Source organism: Caretta caretta, chromosome 14 (genome assembly GCF_965140235.1).
Source record: "Caretta caretta isolate rCarCar2 chromosome 14, rCarCar1.hap1, whole genome shotgun sequence".
Classification (NCBI taxonomy): Eukaryota; Metazoa; Chordata; order Testudines; family Cheloniidae; genus Caretta; species Caretta caretta.
In genome coordinates this window covers 32,038,687-32,056,861 of record NC_134219.1, presented here as the reverse complement: position 1 = coordinate 32,056,861, position 18,175 = coordinate 32,038,687, and the positions used below count along the sequence as shown (strand labels likewise).

At 46.0% G+C, this 18,175-nt stretch overlaps 1 protein-coding gene across 3 annotated transcripts; it reads left to right on the top strand.

Moving 5' to 3' along the window:
- Window positions 1-1,671: 1,671 nt before the first annotated feature.
- LOC125629156 (uncharacterized) lies at window positions 1,672-15,415 on the top strand. 3 transcript variants are annotated; one of them, XM_075119752.1, is made up of 2 exons: window positions 1,672-1,926; window positions 11,892-15,415. In XM_075119752.1, exon 2 carries the CDS (start codon window positions 11,900-11,902, stop codon window positions 13,433-13,435), a length of 1,536 nt encoding a protein of 511 aa, XP_074975853.1. In that variant the 5' UTR covers window positions 1,672-1,926; window positions 11,892-11,899; the 3' UTR covers window positions 13,436-15,415. The 3 variants fall into 3 exon arrangements, with proteins under 3 accessions (XP_074975853.1, XP_048690420.2, XP_048690422.2); XM_048834463.2 differs by having other exon boundaries at window positions 1,673-1,926; window positions 11,889-15,415; XM_048834465.2 differs by lacking the exon at window positions 1,672-1,926 and adding an exon at window positions 8,478-8,542 and having other exon boundaries at window positions 11,889-15,415.
- The last annotated feature ends 2,760 nt before the right edge of the window (window positions 15,416-18,175 follow it).

Genomic DNA, 18,175 nt, shown 5'->3' with positions numbered 1-18,175 from the left:
GTAGAACATGGGCAAGATGGAGGTGAAGCCCCTTTGAAAAGCTGGCCCCTGGGAACGTAGGCAGAGCCAAGTCATGAGACACTTGTCCCTCTCTAAGACAGCGGTGAAGTCAGAGGCCCAGAGGAGGGAACATGCCTGAGGAAGGTGATGGTAAAATAGTGAGTTTGTCCCTCTTAAAACCCTTAGTTATGGGAAGAGTAGCACCATCATGATATCCCCGAGTCTCCTGTGGTGTGGGAAGGGGACAGTACATAACACACAGGCTCTGGGGACTATCAGGGCTGACTCACCTGAAATATGGGGGACCAGTGAAGATGCCTGAGCAGAAGCTAAATCCCTCTCCCATCTTCCAGTACTCAAGGTGACAGGAATCCTTACCCAGTGAGGACATGGTATAACAATTCTCCTGCGAGGCATTCCTGTACAGGTGTTGCTAAGCTAGGTCTTGGAGAGCTCATGGGTGCTCAGTAAAACACACAGCCATCTCCTGAAAAGTCACCCGCTCTGCAGCCGTTCCCCTTCCCTGTGCCCTGGGAGGTTGGGATGATCTGGAGAGAAATGTGGCTGTTTATTCTGGAGCCTCTCTGGGTGAGAAGGACAATTAGGGAGGTCTCATTAGAGGCTTTAGTGTATTTCATATCATGATTCTCCCCAGGCTCTGCTATTGTGGAGAAATGCAAGAGCCAAAATATTCAAAAAGAGCAACATAAAGCAAACTCTTAAATCCATCTTCAGGTAGTGTCTGGCATTTAAAAATTTTTGAGCCTGAAACATGGAGGGGTCATTTCTGACAAAGCAGGACTTTGATAAGCAGGAGGTACCTGAATGTGGATTTGGAAGCTCAGATGCAGACTCCTGTATTTAAAGATCCTGGCCTGGTCACTTAATTACAGCCTCCCACTGGGAGTGAACACATGAAACATTTCCACTAATAGAAATTAAATTAAGTCAACAGGACCACTCCTATTCATAAAGACATGCATGTGTATGTGTTAGCAGCAAGATAAAACCTGTAAAGTAGTAAACAAATCCTACTTCAAGCTCTTAAATCTATATTCATCTTTCTCAGTATGGAGCCTGAGTTTGAAAATATTTTAAACTTGCAACACTGGGACTCAGTTCTGGGTACTCAGCACTTGTGATAATCAGGCCATTTATTCAGGTACCAGAATATGGATTTCAAAGCCTAAATTCAGACTTCTGTATTTAAAGATCCTAACCTTGATTATTTTATTAGTCCTTAGACTACACCTTCCACTAGGACCGAATGTGGGGAGACAGTGCTAAAGCCACCCAGTGATAGAGATTAAACAAAGCCCCGGGACTATTCTCAGGCCAAAGAAAAGACTGTGTAAGTGTTAGTAGACTCAAATCTTACTGAAGGACAAAAACCAGCGTGCGTGCACAATGGAGATTTATTCAACCCTTGTAACAAATGTACATCAAAACAGACCTTTAACAGACAGAGAGGAATGGATCTGACTTTAAACGCTCCAGCCTAGAGCCTGAACGCATCAGAATTGTTCAGGAATTGTTAAACACCCTTTTTATGGAAAACAAGTGAATCTGACCGCAACTCCCCCTTCTCGGACCCCGCTGGGCAGCAGCAGCTGATCCGCCATGGCTCCCAGAGCACATAAGCGGGCAGCCAGAAACAGCGTCTGACCCGGCTCTGCTGAGCTGTAACAGCTGCTGCCCTCACTACCCTCAGAATCTGCTTCCGGCAAGGGCGGCGGCCAAACGCCCCCTGATGTGGGGTGGGAGGGGAGAGCCCAGCTGCCAGGCCGGATCAGCGACTCCCCAGCGGGGTGTGTGCGGGGAGAGCCCTTCCCCAGCGCCCCTCGGGGCCCAGCCGCGGGACTTTCTCCGGGGGCTGGAAGCAGCCCCGGGCTCTGCCGACACCAGCCCCTGAGCCGGAGCCTGCAGGTGAGGGGAGAGACCCGGGGGAAGGGCCGGGGCCGGGCAGGAAAGTGACTCCGCACCAACGGCCCCCCCTCGCCCCAGCTCCGCTCCCTGCGCGGTGATGTTACAAAGAGCTGCTGCCCCTCGGAACCGGCCGCTCTGCTGGCACGAAGCAGGCTCATAGGACCCTTGGCGGATCCGGTCAGAGGGGGCAAATTCGGGGGGTGGGTGGGATGGGCACAGTCTGTGCGGCGGCAAACTGGCCGCAGGCAGGGGCAGGAGCGGGGCTGAAGGGGAAAATCAGGGGCAGGAGCCAGGGTTAAGGAGGTACGGGCACAACCAGTGGCAGGGGGGACACCCCTGGGACAGGGAAGGGGTAAAAGCTCCTCCTAGGTGGGCTGAGCCCAATGTCCGCATTGGCTGCAAAGGCGCGGGGGAAGGGGGTCAGAACCTGGGCTTTCCACCCCACACCTCACAGGATGGTGCAGTTCAGCACCCGCTTCCTAGGGCTGTGTTCTTAAAGGCACAGGGCATCCCAATGCCTGGGTAAAGTGGCTCTTCCTACTGGTCCTCAGACGTTCTTGTCAACAGCTGGAAATGGCCCACCTTGATTATCACTACAAAAGGCTCCCCCCGCACCCCACCCCCGCTGGTAATAGCTCACCTTACCTGATCAGTCTGGTTGCAGTGTGCATGGTAACACCCATTGTTTCATGTTCTCTATGTATATAAATCTCTCCACTGTATTTTCCACTGCATGCATCCAATGAAGTGAGCTGTAGCTCACAAAAGCTTATCCTCAAATAAATTTTTTAGTCTGTAAGGTGCCACAAGTACTCCTTTTCTTTTTGCAAACACAGAGTAACAGGACTGCTGCTCTGAAATCTTCCATCTCTAATACACCTCTTAGCACTTCATTTACCTCCGTTAACATTTTGCAGACGGATGTCAGAGGGATAGCTCAGTGGTTTGAGCATTGGCGTGGGAAACCCAGGATTGTGACTTCAATCCTTGAGGGGGCCATTTAGGGAAATTCGGCAAAAAAAATTGAGGGATTGGTCCTGCTTTGAGAGGGGGGGTTGGACTAACTGACCTCCTAAGGTCCCTTCTAACTCTGATATTCTGTGATGTCATTGTGCTATTTAGTTTATATTTTTAACAGCAAATAATTGAAAGTATTAACAGTTGCTAGTTGTTTCAGCAATTGACATTGCACAGTGCTTCTAGTATAGCACTTCCTGTTTGTATTGGGACATTTGCTTTTCATTCTTAATTTTTGCTTGTTTTTTTCACTATTTAATCACACAAGTTTATTCTTTGGGACCATTTGACATCAAGACTGATTTCCTGGGTCACCGTCAGAACGTCTTCGGTTTCCTTTGATTGCCTTTGTCAATTTTTATTTTGCCTCTCAATCCAGCACCCTAGTGCTTTTTTACATGTCACACTTGTGTGTAGAACTTGGTTCCCAAACATTCACCAGAGGCCAGATTTTTCAAATGTTGAAAGCACCTAGATCCTTTTGAAAATCCCACTATGTGTCTCAATACCTTTTAAAAATCTGATCCTAAGGGTACAACTATACTATCTTTTCTGAAATCCTTCTCAAAGGCAAACTTCTACTTTAATTCTTACTAAATATAAGTTCACAACCCGGGATATATTAATAACCAGAAATATTCAAAATCGTGAGTTATATACCCAAGAGGAATGCAATTAAAATACATAAATAATTACATTTGGGATTCTTTTAATTTTTTTTTTTTTTTTGAGCCTTTAGGGAACACACTCTTCATACTTTTGCTGTCACCTCACCCAAATAATTCATATACTTAAAATGGTTGTACATTCCTATAGCAAAAAGAAAAGGAGTACTTGTGGCACCTTAGAGACTAACCAATTTATTTGAGCATAAGCTTTCCTGAGCTACAGCTCACTTCATCGGATGCATTCAGTGAAAAATACAGTGGGGAGATTTATATACACAGAGAACATGAAACAATGGGTGTTATCATACACACTGTAAGGAGAGTGATCACTTAAGATGAGCTAATACTAGCGGGGGGGGGGGGGGGGAGAAACCTTTTGTAGTGATAATCAAGGTGGGCTATTTCCAGCAATTGACAAGAACATCTGAGGAACAGTCATCATCAAAGATCTACGACCTATCCTGAAGGATGACCCATCACTCTCACAGATCTTGGGAGACAGGCCAGTCCTTGCTTACAGACAGCCCCCCAACCTGAAGCAAATACTCACCAGCAACCACACACCACACAACAGAACCACTAACCCAGGAACCTAACCTTGCAACAAAGCCCGTTGCCAACTGTGTCCACATATCTATTCAGGGGACACCATCATAGGGCCTAATCACATCAGCCACACTATCAGAGGCTCGTTCACCTGCACTTCTACCAATGTGATATATGCCATCATGTGCCAGCAATGCCCCTCTGCCATGTACATTGGTCAAACTGGACAGTCTCTACGTAAAAGAATAAATGGACACAAATCAGACGTCAAGAATTATAACATTCATAAACCAGTCAGAGAACACTTCAATCTCTCTGGTCACTCGATTACAGACCTAAAAGTCGCAATATTACAACAAAAAGACATCAAAAACAGACTCCAACGAGAGACTGCTGAATTGGAATTAATTTGCAAACTGGATACAATTAACTTAGGCTTGAATAGAGACTGGGAGTGGATGGGTCATTACACAAAGTAAAACTATTTCCCCATGTTTATTTCCCTTCTCCCCCCTCCCCCCCGCCCCACTGTTCCTCAGACTTTCTTGTCAACTACTGGAAATGGCCCACCTTGATTATCATTACAAAAGGTTTTCTTCTCCCTGCTCCCTCCCCACTCTCCTGCTGGTATTAGCTCACCTTAAGTGATCACTCTCCTTACAGCGTGTATGATAACACCCATTGTTTCATGTTCTGTGTGTATATAAATCGCCCCACTGTATTTTCCACGGTATGCATCCGATGAAGTGAGCTGTAGCTCACGAAAGCTCATGCTCAAATAAATTGGTTAGTCTCTAAGGTGCCACAAGTACTCCTTTTCTTTTTGCGAATACAGACTAACACGGCTGCTACTCTAATTCCTATAGCAGTTACTGCCATTCTGGACTTCCAGTAACATGTGACTCCCCGCTCCCTTTGTAATTGAAAATGTATTAAAAATCCTGTTTTCTGTAAGTAATTCACCATCCTGCGAACACTGAAGTGCACAATTTACTCTTCAACAAATTAAATGAATTAATACATGTTGATTTTTCTACTGAACTGTGTATCCTTTTAATTACATATTTTAATTTCATAGACTTTTTGTGATACCTTTCAATGAAATTCTTCATTCTGACAAGTTTATTTTTCTGTACTGCCCAAAATAAGATTTTTTTTTTTTTTTGGACATGAATTATCCTGTTACTCCTTTAGTTTTTCCAAAAGGGAACCAAAGCAACGTGCTTTGTCTCCACTATGTTTTCATGGGGAGATAGCTAATGCCTGTTAGTTATCCCAGGGTGTTTGAGTCTGAATGTCTAGAGCCCCCCATTTGGGTGTGTGCCATGGAAAACCATTTAAAGCCTTTTAAACTAAAGAAATTAACAGAGGCTTTCAACCTCTTCCCCCCCCCCCCAATTTCTCTTATTCCTGTCCCTTATAAAGGGCATGTCTATGGGGTGTAACACTAAGGATGTGAAGTTAATGCACATATGTTACAGAGAGAGGAAAAAAACTAAGGAATGACCAGAGGTTTTGGGCAAAGCCTGGTTTGTTTGTCTCGGAGTTATAGCTTCATTAGGATCTGAATTTCAGTTTCTTGCTTTAAGATGTGAGACACCATGGGAGAGACCTTTAAAAGTGAAGTTAGGTGCGCTACTTTTACATTTTATAGCTAGATTTGCCTGTTTTTTCCCACAGTTCTAAGGAATGATGATTGCTTTTGGGCCAAAGCATTGTTTGTTCATCTAGGGATACGATTCTTGCTTACAATGCAAGCAGTCCGAGGTTTAAAACCATAGAAACCCTTGCAAGGGTTGTGTTTGCTCTTGTGCCTTAATTTTTTTTTACTAGGTTTTCCTATGTCTATTATTGTGTTGGTGGTTTCTCTTTTTATTTTTAATTCTGAGGAATGACAATTTACTTTTGGTCAAAGCATAGCCTATTGGAGCAGGTGTTATTCTGAGGAAAAAAACTCAGTGAGGATAAGGCACTTCAGTTTAAGCAGCGAGGAAAAGGCCTGAGAAAATGACTCTGAAATGAGATCAGAGGGGAACTTGTTGATATGAGTGTGCCAAAGCACAGAAGTTGAAATTTTGAATTGAAAACTTGTTCAATGTGTGTAACGGTGGCAATAGTGGGAAGTCCATATGAAGAACAGTGGTAGATTTTTCTGCCTAATAGTTTGTGTTTAAAAGGTATACATAAATATTTCAAATACTGTTTTCAATACTTTACACTAGTTTCAATGCATTAACAGATAACCTATGGACTGATCTACAATGGAAAGAGACTATCATGGAGTCACCCGGGCGATGCTCTGGAACTACTCCATATGAAGCCAGTCAGGACTCTGGGGAAGCCTCCTCTCTGAACATACTGTCTCCAGGGCAAGAAGCTTACACAGCTTTGACCTTCCTGGGTCTGACCTCGGAGCATTCAGCATCCCCTTCCACACTGTGCGCTTCCTGCAGTGAGTCCGCCCTAGCTCCCTGAGTCCCCACCAGACCCCAATTCGAGATGTTCATGATACCCCTCCCCTGTCCATAGCACACAAGGTGTTCTCCAAACAAAAAACAAACCAAGAACACAAAGGTCCTTTTCTCTCTCTTTCTCTGGAGAGATGTGGGAAATCAGAGTAAAAGAAACAAAAGGCAAAGATGTTTGGTCTTTTAGGCTGTCTTTTGGGGTGCCCCTTTGGGGTTGGTTTATCAGCTAGTATAGTTTCTTTAATTAGGGTCTACCTCCAGCCCCTCCTTTTGGGACACCCTGCTTCATAGGTGGTCCATACAGCTTCAGGGGTGGTGGGGCCTGCAAGTGCCTCCCTCTTGGCTGATCTGTCTCTGTTGTCAGCAGTCTCTGAAGCTCAGCTGTCTTTTTCCTGTTCACTACTGCTTCTTGACAGGTTTCAGAGTAGCAGCCATGTTAGTCTGTATCTGTAAAAAGAAAAGGAGTACTTGTGGCACCTTATAGACTAACAAATTTATTAAAGCATAAGCTTCCGATGAAGTGAGCTGTAGCTCATGAAAGCTTATGCTCTAATAAATTTGTTAGTCTCTAAGGTGCCACAAGTACTCCTGTTCTTTTTACTACTGCTTCTTGTGACAGTTTTCCCCCTTTAAAGCTCCCCCTTCAGGCAATGCAGACTGGAGCCCAGAAGAGCTTAGTCTCTTCTCCACTAGAATGAGGGCATGCCCCTTCACTCATCAATTAATATTGTCCATGATTATTTGTTATTAAAAATATAAGCTAAGTAGCACAACAGCAGCACAATGCTAACCAAGGCAAATGCCAGAGTACTAAAAAATAGGAGTAATAAAAATTATATTTAAATGAATAATTAAAACGTGTGATGGTACATTGACAGTGATTACAGAATGGCCTTCAAAATGAGGCAAATCAGAACAGCAGATGAGACAAATCTGTGAACTATGTAAACTGACAAGGAATTATTTTAAACACAAAACAACAGGATGTGTGTTTGTGAGAGAGAGAGAGAGAGAGAGAGAGATTTCAATGAACCAGGTTTCCTTGGTAGCTCGCTACATCATTTCAGATAGAGAAAGAGCTTCTGTATCTAGGCAATAGACTACACAGAGCCGGGGAGCGGGAGCTCAGACGGACCGTCCAGCGAACAGCACAAGCCCCTCTGCCAGCAATCTACACCCTGTTTGGCAACCACTACTGATGGCTCACCCCGTTTGCAGTAACTTTTATCCCCTGTACCCTTCCCTGTCAGGGTTTCCCCTCTGACATGGTCTGGCACAATATCTCCCCTTTCTGAACCCCAGCTCCTGCTCCCTGTCCCCGATTTTCTCCATCTGCCTGCCCCTCCCCCTTACCCTCGTTTCACACGTTGGCTCCTGAACAATTTCTGCCCATCCTCCCCCCCGATTTCCCCCTCTTGCTCCCTCGTCAGCTTCGTCTTGCAGGAAGCAGAGTCTGGGGGGCAGTAGGGGTAGAGCCAGGGCAGCGGCTCCAGCAGCTGTCACTGAGCATTCGCCTAGCTCCAGCCTGCCCTGGAACAACCAAGGAGCTAAATCTGTTGCTTCCTGCGCTGCTGTTCTGGCTCCAAAGTGTGAGGGTGGGTGGGTGCGCCGGCGGCTTCACGAGCTGGGGCTGTGGCCACCAGAGGGCTCTGAGCATTGCGAGGGGAGGGGAGGCAGCAAATAACACTCTGTCTGCTCATTCACACTTCCTGGTTGGGACTCAGAAGACCTTGCTGCTGCCGCATCCATTGTGATCTAGGAGCTGATCAGCTGCTCCCCAGCGGGGTGTGTTTGGGGGGGGAGCCCTTCCCTAGCGCCCCTGGGGGCTCAGCCGGGGGGATTTTCTCTGGGGGCTGGAGCCAGCCCCTGGGCAGCAGCGGGCTCTGCCGAGACCAGCCCCTGAGCCGGAGCCTGCAGGTGAGGGGAGAGACCCGGGGAAAGGGCCGGGGCCGGGCAGGAAAGTGACTCTGCACCAACGGCCCCTCCTCGCCCCAGCTCTGCTCCCGGGGGGGGCGGGGGTCTGCGAGTCCCGGAGCTGCTGCCCTCCCTGGCCCTCCCTAGTCTCTGCCCCCCTGAGCGCCTGCAGGAGCCGAGCCAACGCCGGGAGAGCGACCGCCCCGGGCCGAGCCAGGGACCGAGTCTCCCAGCCCGAGGGGAGGAGAGACAGGGGCAGCAGGAGCAGTCAATGGGGAGCGAGGTTCCCGGCTCCCTGCCCAGCCCCATTCCCTGCAGCACCCCGGGCAGATTGACTTTCCTAGGACAAGGTGAGGAGCAGGGAGAGGAAAAGCCAGTTTCTGCCTCTACCTATTCTCCAGGGCTATGAGGAAGCGAGATCTGTAAAGATGACCACTCGTGATCAGTCTGATAAAATGGCTCAGTTTTTATACCCTCATGGCAGACATCAAACCGGGGGGGGGGTCTGTCTGACTGGGTATCCACTCCCCTCTTCAATCTGCAGATGGGAAGGGGAGGCAGAATTGATCCCCTCCTCTCCCTTCTTTGGGAAAGGGTGTTGGGGACCAGGACATGGGTGGTCATGTCTAGTGGTTGGAGCAGGAGTCAGTCCTAACGGTCAGAGCCATGGGTCACAGACAGCGTCAGGAACCTGCAGCTGGAGCCAAGTGTCAGAACTGGAATCTGAGGCTGGATGCCAGAAGCCAGAGTTAGAGCTGAAGTCAGGAATGGGAGGTGAGGGCTAGAAGCACATTACCCGGAATGAGGCAAGGAAAGGGCAAGGCTGAAACAAGGCAGGAGTAAGGCTGAGAATAAGCAGGAGCTACCATAGCGCTGGGCAAATACAATGAACCGCCGGAGCAGGTCTGCTAACCCCCTCAGCCCTTGGTGGCTTGGCCCATCAGGCAGCTCAAATGGGGGCCAGCTGTGCTCATCACTGTTCCTGGGCTTCAGCCAGCAGGTCCTTGCTCCTGGCCAAGGACTGGGAGGGCATTTGATTGATTAATCTCCTGTGCAGCTATTTGGGTTTGTTCTGCCTTGTTTTACCCAGGTTAGCAGGTGTCATATCCTTGTGGCTTCCTGCCCAGCAGGACTCACACCTGGCTGGAGCTCCCCTTTTCTTTGAGTATTCAGATGTGATGTGGAGGTGGAATTGGTCCCCTCCTTTCTTTCCTCTGGAGAAGGGGTTTTTTTTGGGGTGGGGTGGGAGGAGTTTATTTCCTCATTTGTTGATCTCCCCAGCAGTTACTTGGGTTTGTTTCTGTGATGCAAGAACCCCAGGATGCTAGCTGGCAAGGGGGTTACAGGAACATCCCGGTTTTTGTATGTACATTCTAACAGGTTTCAGAGTAGCAGCCGTGTTAGTCTGTATTCACAAAAAGAAAAGGAGGACTTGTGGCACCTTAGAGACTAACAAATTTATTAGAGCATAAGCTTTCGTGGGCTACAGCTCACTTCATCGGATGCATTCAGTGGAAAATACAGTGGGGAGATTTATATAAATAGAGAACATGAAACAATGGGTGTTACCATACACACTGTAAGGAGAGTGATCACTTAAGATGAGCTATTACCAGCAGGAGACCAGGGTGGGGGGGGGGGTGAGAACCTTTTGTAGTGATAATCAAGGTGGGCCATTTCCAGCAATTGACAAGAACATCTGAGGAACAGTGGGGGTTGGGAGGGGGAATAAACATGGGGAAATAGTTTTACTTTGTGTAATGGCCCATCCACTCCCAGTCTCTATTCAAGCCTAAGTTAATTGTATCCAGTTTTGCAAATTAATTCCCCCCACTGTTCCTCAGACGTTCTTGTCAACTGCTGGAAATGGCCCACCTTGATTATCACTACAAAAGGTTTCCCCCCCACACACACTCCTGCTGGTAATAGCTCACCTTAAGTGACAGGTTTCAGAGGAACAGCCGTGTTAGTCTGTATTAGTCTGTATTAGTCACTGATGAAGTGAGCTGTAGCTCACGAAAGCTCATGCTCAAATAAATTGGTTAGTCTCTAAGGTGCCACAAGTACTCCTTTTCTTTTCACTTTAAGTGATCACTCTCCTTACAGTGTGTATGGTAACACCCATTGTTTCATGTTCTCTAGGTATATAAATCTCCCCACTGTATTTTCCACTGAATGCATCCGATGCAATGAGCTGTAGCTCATGAAAGCTTATACTCAAATAAATTGGTTAGTCTCTAAGGTGCCACAAGTATTCCTTTTCTTTTTATGTACATTCTGTTTCACCAAAGAACAGCCTGTGCAGTCTTAAATGAAAACTGGGGTCACAGTGGAAATTAATGTTGTTGTGAAATATATGTGCAGATTCTGTGGAAGGAGGTGTGTCTAGATCCTGAAAATATGATTTAAAGTCTGTGTCATGGCAGAGTTGGCAAACAGGTTTTCTGTCAGATAGGAGAAGTTTAGTCACCTCTCTTTGTTGAGGTGTAAATTAAGTACTGGAATCCAGCCCCATGGTACATACTTACATACAAAGTCAATGGAGATATGTAAAAACAGGGAAGCAGCACTCAGGAAAATAAGGTGCAGGTGGTCATCCTGACTTGGGGCACAAAGAATGAATTTTGGGGATATAAATGGAAGGCAAAGAAGACACCCTTTTATCCTGCACCTAGGAAGTAAACAGGTGGTTCGGTTACCTTCATGAAAACAGGATCTCAACCAACCTTGGTTGAAATGCTGCAGAAGACACTGGCTGAGATAAAACTTCTTTAGACAGGAGGTTAGTCTGTTAAGTCTCTAGAAAGAGTGTTATGATTTTTGTTGTATATGTCTCCAATATCCTTACGCACTGCTACTTGAACCTTGAATCTTTGTTAATGAACTTATTGTGGTTTTCACTATAGATATGTCTAAGTGCTGTGGTATTAAGCTAGATGTTGGTCCTGAACTGAATCATACCAGCGAGTGTGTATGCTTTTCCTTTGGAGACAGAAGATCTGATATTTTTGTGTATGGTCAGTGCATAAGGGGCTGGACATTACAGAGGAATGCTTCAAAGGGACTTGGGGATTAGGGTGCACCTATTGTTAACCTGCAAGGCAAAGTAAGGGCTGGCATATCCAGAGGAGAGTGCTGTAGCGGCTAGCAGACTGGTAGTGTCAGGGAGCTGACACCCAGCTAAGCACAAGTATGTCTGCATCATGCTGGATGCAGGTGGGTAACTAGATGACTCACAGTGCTAGGTACCCCAAGAACCATCAGGGTCCACCTTTGCTGTTCTTCTCTGAAGTTTCTTTTCCTCCCAGCACAGCAAGTGACTCCTGTCTGGATTGTCTCCCTATCCCAGCAGGTGAGAGGATGGTGAGTGAGAACAAGAAGGAGAATCATCAACTGGAAGGTCCTGAGCATGTGGAAACAGGTGAGATGGTATCAGGAAGATCTGAAGGGGATGTTTCTCAGTGTGCTGAACAGGGAGAAGCCCATGAAAGTCAGTGCAAGCCAGAGAGGCATCAGAGAAACCATGCAAAGGAGAACCAGTGTAAATCCACTCACAGGAGTCGAGTGGTCAAGAAAATCAAAGAAACTGTTCAACAGAGAATCCCCAGTGGAGATAGACCCCATACATGCAGTTTCTGTGGGAAAAGCTTCTGCTGGAGATCAGCCTTTATTAGTCACCAGAGAACCCACACAGGAAACAGACCCTATAAATGCAAGGAGTGTGGGAGAAGCTTTAGTCAGAGCTCAACTCTCACTATTCACCAGAGAATCCACACTGGGGAGAGACCCTACAGATGCAACGAGTGTGGGAAAAGCTTTAGTCGGAGTGGAAACCTTCTAGCACATCAGAGAATCCATACTGGGGATAGACCCTACAGATGCAATGAGTGTGGGAAAAGCTTTAGTCAGAATGCATACCTTCTATCACATCAGAGAACCCACATGAAGGAGAAACCCTACATATGCAATGAATGTGGGAAAAGCTTTAGTCATAGCTCACAACTTCTATTGCACCAGAGAATCCACACGGGGGAGAGACCCTACATATGCACTGAATGTGGGAAAAGCTTTAGTCATAGCTCACAACTTCTATCGCATCAGAGAATCCACACGGGGGAGAGACCCTACAGATGCAACGAGTGTGGGAAAAGCTTTAGTCGGAGTGGAAACCTTCTATCACATCAGAGAACCCACACGGGGGAGAGACCTTTCAAATGCCCAACATGTGGGGAAAGCTTTGTTCAGCTCTTGAAACTTGTTAGACACCAGAGAATCCACACTGGAGAGAAACCCTATAAGTGTAATGAGTGCGGGAAGAACTTCAGTGACAGATCCCACTTTAATAAACATCAGAGAGTCCACACAGGAGAGAAGCCCTTTAAGTGCCCTGAGTGTGGGAAAAGCTTTGGTTCAAGCTCAGATCTTATTATACACCAGAGAATTCACACAGGGGAGAAACCCTATAAATGCATTGAGTGTGAGAGAAGCTTTGGTCGAAGCTCAGACCTCACTAGACATCAGAGAAAACACACAGGAGAGAAGCCCTACAAATGCCCCAATTGTGGGAAAAGCTTCAGTGACAGCTCTGCCCTCACTAAACACCGGAGAATCCACAGAGGGGAGAGACCCTACAGATGCAAAGAGTGTGGGAAAAGCTTTCGTCACATCTCAAACCTTCTATTACATCACAGAACCCACACAGGAGAGAGACCGTATAATTGTCCTGACTGTGGGAAAAGCTTCAGTCGAAGCTCAAATGTTATTACTCACCAGAGAATACACACAGGGGAGAAACCCTTTAAATGCCCCGAATGTGGGAAAAACTTCAGTACACGTTCAGCCCTTACTGCACATCAGAGAATCCATAGCAGAGTGAGACCATTATCAATGTCTTGACTGTGGGAAAAGTTTCGGTAACAGCTTAGCTCCTATAATCTCCAGGGAACCCACACAGGGAGAAATGCTACAAATACAGTAAGTACAGGAAAAGTTTTAGTTGAACCTCACACATTCTATCACATCAGAGAACCCACATTGGAAAAAAACCCTATAACTGCCCTGACTATGGGCTAAACTTCAATTGGAGATAAACTGGTATTAAGCATTACAGAATCCACACTGGAGACAGCCTGTAAATGCTTTGAATATCAGGACCAGGCGAGGCTGGAGTGGCCATGCAATAAGGACGAACAATAGTTGTTAAAACAGAGATTGAAATCCCCTTTCTAGAAGAGAGCCCTGTAGGAAAAGAGGCTGGGATAAGATTCCCATGCTGTGATGGGATTTGTTTATTACGTCTCAAGAAGTTCTGGACATCCTCTCTTCAGCTCCTAAATTTATTTGGTGCTAGAAAGCTCTCTGATATTCTGTGACTTCTCATTTATTCGTCATAGTTTTTTAGACGTGGATCCACCAAGGGACTTAAGTGTTACAATGCTGAGTGTTGTGATACCACACTTCTAGACAATCACAGAAACAACACTGGGATCCACAAAGCCTAAGTTAGGCACCTGGGCTGTCTATAAAATGAATGGGGAGAAAGAGACATCTCAGAATGTGATTCACAAAACCAAGCATGCTAGGTGGGGAGCCACCTAAGCTAGCCAATGGGACATGCTAAGGAGTCGGGGGTGTCTTGAGTCCTGCCCTTTTCTTGTACATAGGTACCTAAGTCCAGGCTCCAGGGAAGCACCTGTCTCTTCCTGTGATTCATAAACTGGGGATAAGTGCTCCTCTGCCGATGGGGCCCCATCCAGTTGGAGTGTTCCAAAGCCACCTAATGCTACACAAAATACCTGGGGTATGGGAAAAGAGGACACGGACCTCTTTTATACCCTTTAGCCCAGTAGTTGAGGTACGCACCCAGGAGGTTCAAGTCTCCTCTATGCTGTTCAAATCCCTTCACCTCCCCAAGTAATCTGCCACCTCCCAAGTGAGTGCCCTAGCCACGAGATATTCAGAGGTGGAGGTATTCCTCAATATCCTTTGTTGAACCTGGTCCACTGTATAAAAGTATTCAGCTAAGAGGTGGCAGATTCTATGCTAATGAAGGATTCCAAGAAAAGGATGGAAAGGAATTTCTTGTGATGCCCAAATGCACCTGCTGGATGGACAGAAACTTGCTATGACAGTTTGACCTGTCCAGTTAATGAATGACCACCTGCAATAAAAGAAAATGCCTCTCCAAAACGGACAATGGAAACTTGCCTAATATGTCCTTTGGGGTAGATTGAGTCCCCCCATTACAACCGCATGGAGTGATAATGCATAAAAAAGGATTGTCTAGCCCAAAACCTAAATTCCCTGTAAGCTGTGTGGCAACATGGCCGCGCAGAACCCTATTTAGCGCTGCGCAAATGCTTAGGGTACCCCCTCCCCCTCCGCCCCAACTCACCCTGCAGCCTGGATTTGCCGTGGCCCAGATCCAGGGATGGCCAGATTGGGCCCAGGCACAGCCAGAGCAGCCCGGACCCAGGAGCGGCCCGGGTGGCCCTCCCCCAGCTCAGACTTGCTGGGGCCGGGGGAGGGGCAGCTATCCTGCAGCACCAGCCCCAGAGCTCCCGTGGTGGGGACAGGTGCCTCCTCCCCCTAAGCCCAGGTGCTGCTGTGGGGAGAGAGCGCTGGGGGGAGTCCTTTTTCCCCACTGTAGCCCTGGAGCACCCTCTTGCACCCCAAAAGCCTCATCCCTGGCCCCACCCCAGAGCCTGCACCCCAGCTGGAGCCCTCACCCCCTGCATCCAATCTTCTGCCCCAGCCCTGAGCCCCTCATCCTCAGCCCCATACCAGAACCCGCACCGCCAGCCAGAGCCCTCACAGCCCTGCACCCCAACCCTGAGCCCCCTCCCACAAGAATTCCTCAGCCCCACCCCATCACATGAATTTTGTTATGTGCACCAATATGAAGGTGACGTGTCACACATCACCTCCATATTGGTGCACATAACAAAATTCATTCCACACATGTGTGGAAAAATTAGAGGGAGCACTGCAAAAACCTCTGTCCTGCAAAATCTACCTCCAGCAGATTGTGATCAGACTATGAGCCCCTGATTTAGAGAAAGCTGGGTCATTCCACATGAGAAGTGTTTGTTTAACTCTCCCTAAGAGCAACTTTCTTTGACTGAGAAACTCCAGAATCCCAATAATAAGCAGCTTGGGGGAAAAGATGTTTCCCAGAAGAAAATCCTAAGCCAAGCTACAAAGAGGAAGACTTCACCCACAAAAATAGAAGGGACTGAGAGGGTGAGCAGAGCCACTTCTTTAAAGATCAGAAAAAAATAGGAAATCAGTGCCCATTGCTAAAATTCAACAGGTACTTTGTGTGCTTGGAAGAAAGATAGACATTAGTCTTGGAGCGTGTTTTCCTAGAATACCTAATCCACTGGAGTTCAGCTCTATTCCATAAAACCAGACTTTTGGACTGGTAGGAACTCTTACTTGGAAAATACCAAAGTCATATAAACCTATCAACTTCCATCCTATATACCAAAGTCATATAAACCTATCAACTATGAAAAATATCCCAATTAAAAATAGTAAAAAGGAAATGAATCAACTAGAAATTGGAAAAAGAAATAGAGCCTTAAAGTAGACTAAGGCTATGTCTACACTGCGCAGCTTACAGCGGCACAGCTGTGCCACTAACGCCTTGCCACTGTAAGGCACCCAGTGTAGCTGCTGTTTGTTGGCAGGAGAGAGCTAAGAACACTCCCTCAACCGTCTTGATTAACTTTAATTTGAATATGTAGTGTTGTCATAGCCATGTGGGTCCCTGGATCTTAGAGAGACAAGGTGGGTGAGATAATAGCTTTTACTGGGCCCACTTCTGTTGGTGAGAGAGACAAGCTTGAAATCTTTCCCAACAAAAAATATTATTTCATCCACCTTGTCTCGTTAAATTGAATTACCGTTGGATTAATTAAACTGCTTTTCGAACTTTCACGCTTGTAAACTTGCCTATTAACTCCACCAAATCAGAGTTAATCCTCTTGGCTCTGAACTGTTGTATAATAATCACTTTGGGTGATTCTTGTACCACAGCTTGCACAGGGTTCATTATAATTATTTTCCAGCTAAACACGTCTAAACAATGCTGAATTTTCAACTGTAATAATTATATAATTGTGAATTGTTAGCTTCACAATGCTACCTTCATAAGATAGAAGAAAGAGAAATAGTAAGAGTTTTACTAGATTTTGTTAAAGTTGTCACTACTTTCACTTCTCGCATCCTATCCAATTTATCTAGTTTTGTCCAAATTCATTTTTAGTTTAAAAGTTTTAGTAGCAAGTTGAATCTCCTTGTTGTATACCAGTTATTATACTGAATTTATACTTGGTTATCTGATACTGTTTCTTTAAGTTTAACTGTTTAATTCCATCAATAATGCTTAGCTACTAGTTAAACTTAATTAGGATAAACAACCTCTGGATTTTTTAGTATCCCAAATAATTAAGTGCATACCATTGTGGTTAATCCCCATAGCTTTTTGAACTTTATACTCAGTTTTATAACACTAGTCCATTTAATACTTGCTTTCTATTTTAGAATGTCATATTTAATTAAGAGGTTATTTTAAGAATAGGTAAATTGCTTTACTTATTTTATTTACCATTTTCATCTGGTGTGTCTCATTTGCATAATCCTTATTGATTTGATTGTTTGTTGGTTTCTTCTGTCATTTCTGATTACTTAAATAAATTCTTCTTTATTGAAAGCCACGTACAGTGGTTTATTTTACAACATTGTTTAGGATGGGTGGAGAAGAATCCTTAGTAAATTTTTATGTGGTTACTGCCTGAGTGCAGTCTCATTAATAACCATAATCAATAATTCCATCTTTTGATTTGGTGTTCCTGAGCTAGTCAGATGAGAAAGCCATTAATTCATAATTCCAATGAATTACTGTGTAATTCCATCTAATTAGTCGCCTGGGCAGCTGGCAGCTGCAGGGTCCCCCGCACCAGGTTGTCTGGGATCTGCGAGGGCGGGGCTGGCTGGGAGCTCCAATCCCAGGGCAGAAAATGTCATGGAGGTCAATGGAAGTTACAGCTTCCATGACCTCTGTGACATAATCGTAGCCTTGCTTATGAACCATTTTCCTGGACACTTGGAGGTCAGGAGAAAGGAGCTGTTGGGCTAGGCCCTACATAACTGCAGATTTGCAGTGGAGTGGGCATTTGGCAGACTGAAGGGAAGGAGGAGGAGCCTTCTGAGAAGGCTGGAGGCTGATGAGCAATGTCTGCCTCATGTGAGAGGTACTTGCTGTGTTTTGCAGAACATCCTTGAGAGTATGGGGGAGATTCTCACTGATGGCTGGGAGGGAGATGGGGAGGGCAGGGACTTTCTGTATGCTATGAATAGCCAGAGAGAGGACTTCTACAAGGTGCCCCAAGTAGTCAGGGAGATAATGTGCTCAGATGTCAGAAGGTAGTGGTAGAAAATGAATGACCCATAACCAAGGAAATGAATGCAGGGTGTTTGTGTTAGGATTTTATTAATAATTGACATTATTTGGGAAGAAGCTGTACCCAAGTGACATTTTTCAGCTGAGTTATACATGGTAAAATCCCTATTGATTTAACATAACACAGGGCACATTTCAAACCAGTGGACCTGTGGCACAACACGCCCAAA

Bases quoted from the DNA above. Each gene is read 5' to 3' on its own strand.
- LOC125629156 (XM_075119752.1), top strand. From the start codon at position 11,900: ATGGTGAGTGAGAACAAGAAGGAGAATCATCAACTGGAAGGTCCTGAG.